General features: G+C 23.1%; 2 protein-coding genes across 5 annotated transcripts; both read right to left on the bottom strand.

The window, feature by feature from the left end:
- Positions 1 to 203: 203 nt before the first annotated feature.
- On the bottom strand, positions 204 to 3,843 carry LOC124950187 (transmembrane channel-like protein 7). Of its 2 annotated transcripts, none has more exons than XM_047496589.1 (10): positions 3,618 to 3,843; positions 3,402 to 3,527; positions 2,904 to 3,226; positions 2,667 to 2,818; positions 2,488 to 2,572; positions 2,253 to 2,401; positions 1,766 to 2,153; positions 938 to 1,623; positions 748 to 872; positions 204 to 682 (listed from the first exon to the last, which is right to left on the bottom strand). In XM_047496589.1, exons 2-10 carry the CDS (start codon positions 3,508 to 3,510, stop codon positions 657 to 659), a joined length of 2,043 nt encoding a protein of 680 aa, XP_047352545.1. In that variant the 5' UTR covers positions 3,511 to 3,527; positions 3,618 to 3,843; the 3' UTR covers positions 204 to 656. The 2 variants fall into 2 exon arrangements, with proteins under 2 accessions (XP_047352545.1, XP_047352553.1); XM_047496597.1 differs by having other exon boundaries at positions 2,488 to 2,492; positions 2,749 to 2,818.
- A 515-nt stretch (positions 3,844 to 4,358) lies between these two features.
- Positions 4,359 to 6,415, bottom strand: LOC124948836 (leptin receptor gene-related protein). 3 transcript variants are annotated; one of them, XM_047493058.1, is made up of 5 exons: positions 5,977 to 6,367; positions 5,535 to 5,609; positions 5,264 to 5,462; positions 5,040 to 5,182; positions 4,359 to 4,978 (listed from the first exon to the last, which is right to left on the bottom strand). In XM_047493058.1, the coding sequence occupies exons 1-4, from the start codon at positions 6,060 to 6,062 to the stop codon at positions 5,069 to 5,071; spliced, it is 474 nt and encodes a 157-aa protein (XP_047349014.1). In that variant the 5' UTR covers positions 6,063 to 6,367; the 3' UTR covers positions 4,359 to 4,978; positions 5,040 to 5,068. The 3 variants fall into 3 exon arrangements, with proteins under 3 accessions (XP_047349014.1, XP_047349032.1, XP_047349022.1); XM_047493076.1 differs by lacking the exon at positions 5,977 to 6,367 and adding an exon at positions 5,688 to 5,762 and having other exon boundaries at positions 4,361 to 4,978; XM_047493066.1 differs by having other exon boundaries at positions 4,364 to 4,978; positions 6,278 to 6,415.
- Positions 6,416 to 6,738: the final 323 nt, after the last annotated feature.

The following is a 6,738-nucleotide window of genomic DNA, read 5'->3' as shown; positions in this document are numbered from 1 at the left end:
ATAATTATTTATATTTTAACAAATATATCTGATATTTATTTTCGATAAAATATTATGTTTAATCTCAATAATATTTTATATTACAATTTTTTTCCTTATTTAGACTATTCATTAAAAAAATTAAATATCTATATATAATTAAAACATATATTTTCATATAAACATTATTACTTAAAAATAATATAAATGTGTAATACTTTTAAAAATATAGTTATTATTTATTTGGTTATTTCATTATTTGGCACATAATAAAAATAATACTTTCTAGATATATATATATTTTATATTTTATATATATATAAATTATCGTTAATTAAATCTTAATGAACATTAATGCTTTGTACATAATCTGCTGTTAGGTTGAAGCTTTATTCTTATTCAGTTTGGTTACCTCCTATATATTACGGTGATATATTACCATATATTATCGTAAAGTTACAATATCTCGTCACATATGATCAATAAGGATTAAAAAAAAAAAAAAAAAAAAAAAATTATATTTATATTATCATTTTATTGAATTGTATATTTCGTATCTTATTTTAATTCGTAATTTGTAAAATATTTTATCCACATTTCCTGCATGATATTTATTCTCTTTCATTTGATAAAGTAAAATTTTTTGTTTCATCAATAATATAACACTTAAAAGATCTTTAATGACTTCGTCTATAAAGTTTACCTAGCATAAAATATTATGCTTAGAGTAAATTTTTACATATTTTTCTTATATCATATATCATTTACCTGCATTAGTAATCTTAGCAAAAAGAAATTGCTTATCTCGTACATGTAAAAAGAGCATATCTTGCAAAATTGTCAACATTTCCTTATTTGCTTGTGCTTTAGCTCTAAGCCAATAGACTCCAACACTGTAATATAAAAGAAACATATTAGAAATAATTTATAAAAGTAAATTTATAAATAAAAGTGATACCTCATTGCAATCAATACAGCTGCTCCAATTGATGGTCTTGCAAGCTCACTTATAAGTAGCCAAAAATCACTATCCCTTTTTAGTTCAAGGACACCATCAACTACATATTCCCAAGTATAGTTATGTCCTTTAAAAGGCCCACATTCATCACTTCGTACATTTGTAATGATATATCCTATCATAATCAATACACTAATTATTCCAATGAATGAAAGAGCTAAAAAAAGAGTCTGTGTTTGTGCTGCTCTCCAAGGTCTTGAAGATGGCTCACAATAGTTTAATAAGCTATGCTTTTTTGCATAAAAAGTTAAAATCATTTTTACAATGATTATTACGGATAATAATGGACTAAAATAACAACCTAACCAAAAAAGCATTTGATTATAAATAAGGTTCAATGTACTACGGGCAATATTAAATTTTGTTCTTCCGACTCCTTTCCAAACTGTTAAATATATAATAGAACGCATTGCCTCAATTACATATAAAATAAAAACAGAGATAATAAAATCTAAAAATATAAGTCGATAAATTTCCTTTCCTAATTCTGTTTGCCAACAACCATCTGTGCTATGTATTAGCCAAAAAGCAAAAAGGGTACTAATTACTATAGCAGCTAATGCGTGAATTCTAATCACAGTTACATACAGTTCAGTGCGTTTACTGTTATATCTTTCAACTTGTGCCTAAAATAAAAAATAATATATTTAATTTTCTACTTATAATTATTTTAATTAGTTAAACTAATATCGCACAAAATATAATCATATACTCATTAGTCAATTAGTAATAAATATAATCATATACAAAATAGTATTATATACTCACTAAGCAAGAGATAATTATTGAAAATATATTCATAATAATTGTGATAACCACAGGTACAATCATTACTGATGTCTTCGATTTATCCGTTTCATGTATATTTAATAATACCCATAATATTGCACTAGTTCCACATATCATAAAAAAAGTGATTATAGAAATTATTATACGTACAAACATAACACAAAATGTTATAAGACAATTTTGTCGTGAATGATTTTCTGTTTCTGCTAAAAGTTCTTGTAATTCTCTATAAATTGATATAGATTGTAAAGTTGCAGCTTTCGTAGAGGATATAGCAAAGTCCCATCCACAAAATACTTTGTTACAATAGAAATAGTGTACTTTCTCACGAATTTCAATATAATGTTTCCGATAAGATAACACTACTCTACAACAAATAATGTAATTATATAAAAAATAAATAAAATAGATAAAACGTATGTTTATATACAAAATTTTAATAATGAATTTATTAAATATTACTTACTTAACAGAAAGTACAATGAATGTAAAAATATAAGCACAAAGTAATGTAATAAAATAAGCGGAAGGAATATTGTATGTACTGTTAACCATTTTTTCCACTGAACCATTATTATAGAATCCATAATACATTATCGTATTTTCAAAAAATCCCTGCGATATATACAAATAATATTTTTATTATTAATAATGAGAAATCACCTTTTTTTTATTGGTTAATAATATGTTAACAATCTTACACTGCCTGTTACAAAATCCAAAACATTAATAGATGAAGGCAAATATACTTGATCCAAAGATTGTGGAAGAACAATAAAAATAATGCTATAAATGTACAAAACTTATATAAAATTTCTCAAAAATAATTTTTTACGAAATATAAATATTAAACAAATAAAATATAAATATTAGAAAATACCTCATGAGAGAAAAAATAATATTTAAAAGAATTAGCCATCTTAAAAACTTGAAATAAACAGCTACTCCACTTCCAAACTGACCTTCTATTGATTTTATGATATGGTACCAAATTTCCATATTCTGCCCAATATCTTGAATTATTATATGTATCTAAATAAAAAAAAAGTTTATTTTATAATTAAAAAATATGCCTATGTATTTCATTGTAAGTAATTATTATATAATAAAATAAAACCTTTCGGAAACTGAAACTGATTTTATATTTCAATCTTTTCCAGTAGCTAATAGATTCCTTTTTTGATCTCTGTTGCACTGTGTGTAATTTAGACTTTACCAATCTTCTTACTGTTAAACATTGTGGCATAGATTTTAAGATATCTATTCTAAGTTGTTCAGCAGTTAAATCGTCTTGTATGAGTCGTTTGCTGCATTGTAAACGAGATACAATAGTTTCTGCATGATCTTTAAATGATATTTTTGTGGATCTTCTCGTATGACAAGTTGCATATGGGATTATAGAATCTAAATCTTTCAGGATATTATCTTCATCAAGCTGTACTATAATCAGATAATTGTTTTAATTATAATGATACAATTTTATTCTATAATTTATTATATTCTATAATTCTATAATTCTATATAGAATATAATAAATTATACAATATAAATTATACAATATAATTTATTATATTCTATTCTAGTTTATTAACATTATATATGTATATTTTTTTACATGGAAATCGTGATGAACTTTGTTGCACATAATCTTGCGTGTCTAAAGTATTATGCAATTCTGTAATATCCATCGTTGGGATATTATCATTATTCACATCTGAATCCATATTTTTTATTACATATGCTAAAAAATTAATTAAATCAATTAATTTAAAAATTATATGAAATTATTGATAATTTTTAGGAAATTTACTTTTTACTTGCGTGAACTTACATTTTGCTGTGTTTAATAATAAATATTTATGACAGATCTTCTTTAAAGATATTAATGTTGGTTATGATGTTAAGATAAGTGTCAGATATGAATTTTTTCCATTGTAATAGATATGTGGAATGAATCATTTCAGGGACGAATAACGATATTTTATATACAATAATAATTAAATCTTTCCTGTTTTCACATTATACGTAGATATAAAGTTTTTTGATTAAATTTATGTGTAAACTTTATATGTATTTAATTTATTGTATTTATGTCATTATCAAGATCATTTCAATATTTTAGTTTATTTATTATTAAAAAATAAATTTTTTAAAAACAAAATATAATTTTTTAAATACAATTTTTTATTAAAAAACATTTTACATTTCTTTGCTTAATTACAAATTTTTAATAATATAACTCTTTAACAAATATATATAATATAATGCAAATAATGTTTTTATGTCTTTCAATTGCAAATCTTTTCACATATAATCGTATAAGAAAATGTTACTATTTTATTTTATATGTAACCATTAAGTTAAATGTTATGGCTCATTTGATATTTGTTATAGAATATATTTGTAATGTATGTATACAATAATAAATATTATTTTAATATTTTACTTAAATTTCATTGAATTATATTTATTATTTAAATAAATTAGTTTTATTTGGAAAAGTATTTTTCTTCTAATTAAAAAATTGCATATTTTATCGCAAAAATGAATATCTATTTTTATTTATTTATAATAAATTAAAAATATTTTGAAATTGACTAACCTAAACTTTTCGAGTGAAATGTATCTTATGAAATGGTTTTATTGAAATGTAAAACTTTATTTAATAAGAAATTTTTATTAATCACCTCTGTACCTAGGCGAATTTTATTTTTATAGGATAGCATAAGATATAACAACAAATAATAAACTTTAATTTTATTATTATTATAATTATGAAGGTTTTTTCTTATATTAAATAAAAAATAAAACTTTTATATATATATTTATATGTATATATATAAAAGTTATATATGTACTTCATATATCCTTGCATTGTTACATTTTTTGATAATTCTATCAATAAAAAGATATATGTTTCTTATATGACAAGTGTGTTATTCTTAGATTAAAATTTATAATTTGATCATCAAGCTGTATTATGCCATCATGTTCTCTAATATTAGTGCATTATTATTATACTAGTTGATATAATATTAATATCAACTATGTTGTAATAAAATCGATTTTTTCATATTATGTAAATAGTGTACAATAGGTTTATATTGTTTTAGTATTAACATATAGCTGTTAGTCAGCACATTGCATGATTTTCTTTATCTCTCTCTTTCTCTTAATGATCTCATAGAAAACCTACAAATATACATAAATCATAGAATAATAAGCAATAATAACAGTAATTTTTAATATTTACCTTTTTTGTAAGTACAATAAAGTATCACTTCACCACATATTATAATCTACATCATCTTGTTCAAAAGTTACAAAAAATCCAACTAAGGTCAAGTAAACAATAACGTTCCCTGCTAAAGTTAAATAGCAGGCACCCCAATGTATCTGTAAAAATAAATATCCAAATATTAAACTCTAATAAGTAATAAAAAATTAAACTATGAAAAAATAATAATCGAAACTTACAACTGGATTTTCATCAGGTGCTCGTGCCAATACAATAGGAAGAGCAAATGAAGATACAACAAATCCTATTGTAATAAATATTGCCAACTCTAAACATGGATTACTATTACTTGCTGGGTCTTCTGTATAACGACGTGCAATTATTGTTGGAATTGGTGCCAATACATAGAATAAAACTACAAAAAATGGCCACCATACTCTGAAAGACATATTTATAATCAATATTATTAAATATATTAAAATATAATATTAAATGATATAAAGAACATACTCATATTGTGGTAATGCACAACCAAGGATGACTAATGTCATACCAATAGAGCCTGAGAATGCCAGAAGAACCAATCTATAATATATATAATTAGTTTATTCCAATTAACTGACAAAAAATAAAATATTTACATGTCTATAAAAAAGCACTTACGCTGTTGAATGATAATGGATAGCAGATTACATAACATGAAACAAAAAATGATATAATTTTATATAAATATTAAACTGATATATTTTATATATTAAAATATATGACTATACTATTATTTTGTTTTATATAAGTACATTTGTGTCTATTACATAAGAAAATTTTATTTTTCTGCCAATAAGCTATTAGCTTATAAATAGCTAGAGTTGTATAAAATGCATGTTAAAATTACTGACTTTAAACCAAAAACAAGTTATAACAGAAATTTCGGGACAAAGCTTTCTCTCCTCACTTTTTAATATCATGTTGAACACGACGAAGTTGACTATAATTATGACGAATTAAATAGCATAAATATGATACACTTTCGTTCGACATTGAAAAACAGATATATTTAAATTATGAAATTTAAAGCAAAAATTGAAGTATGTACAAATTTTTGACAGTGACAATTAAAGCAAGAAGGTTATGTTTCGATATTTCATATCGCGTTTCACAGTTTATATAGAAACTTCCTCCCGTTGATGCCATTTCTTCGAAATTTCACAAAGTGAAAAATCGCATATCAGACGATCAAGAACATGCCGAATAACCTTTTATTCCGGCCATTGCAGATCAATTTGACAAGTGTGTATATTTATCGAACTCTCACTTCATACATACATATGACTATATGACGTAATTTATTTAAAGTCTAACACACTATGCCAGTAAGGAATTTCAAGTCAATGTAATGAATTTAGCATAAGTTCGAATATATCTTTTCATTGGTCGAATTAAAAATTTTAACAATAGATATTATTTCATGGAAATAATTTGCAAATTGTTATAGAAGTATTTTTACTACTTATTGATGACAGAATTAAAAGTATTATGTACAGATAGATATCTTTTCTCCTAAAGATTTTTATTCAATAAGTCATACGTGACCATTTGTTATAATTGAGAAAGTGTAATCAACTGTGTATCTTAATCATCAACAAAATGATCTATTTATGTTATAAACAAGTTTAAAACAAATAAAAATTAATTCTCCTAATCATTCGAATTAATA

The sequence above is a fragment of the Vespa velutina genome, chromosome 1 (assembly GCF_912470025.1).
Source record: "Vespa velutina chromosome 1, iVesVel2.1, whole genome shotgun sequence".
NCBI classification, from domain to species: Eukaryota; Metazoa; Arthropoda; class Insecta; order Hymenoptera; family Vespidae; genus Vespa; species Vespa velutina.
The sequence above is the reverse complement of the archived record's forward strand: the minus strand, read 5'-3'. Positions and strand labels throughout refer to the sequence as shown.

Bases quoted from the DNA above. Each gene is read 5' to 3' on its own strand.
- LOC124950187 (XM_047496589.1), bottom strand. From the start codon at position 3,510: ATGGATTCAGATGTGAATAATGATAATATCCCAACGATGGATATTACA. The intron at 2,402-2,487 runs GTAAGATTGTTA...TATATATCGCAG, and splicing joins TGGATTTTGTAACAGGCAGT to GGATTTTTTGAAAATACGAT. The intron at 873-937 runs GTATCACTTTTA...TTTATATTACAG, and splicing joins GCTGTATTGATTGCAATGAG to TGTTGGAGTCTATTGGCTTA.
- LOC124948836 (XM_047493058.1), bottom strand. From the start codon at position 6,062: ATGTCGAACGAAAGTGTATCATATTTATGCTATTTAATTCGTCATAAT. The intron at 5,610-5,976 runs GTGAGGAGAGAA...TATATATTATAG, and splicing joins GTTCAACATGATATTAAAAA to ATTGGTTCTTCTGGCATTCT. The intron at 5,463-5,534 runs GTATGTTCTTTA...TATGTCTTTCAG, and splicing joins TGTGCATTACCACAATATGA to AGTATGGTGGCCATTTTTTG.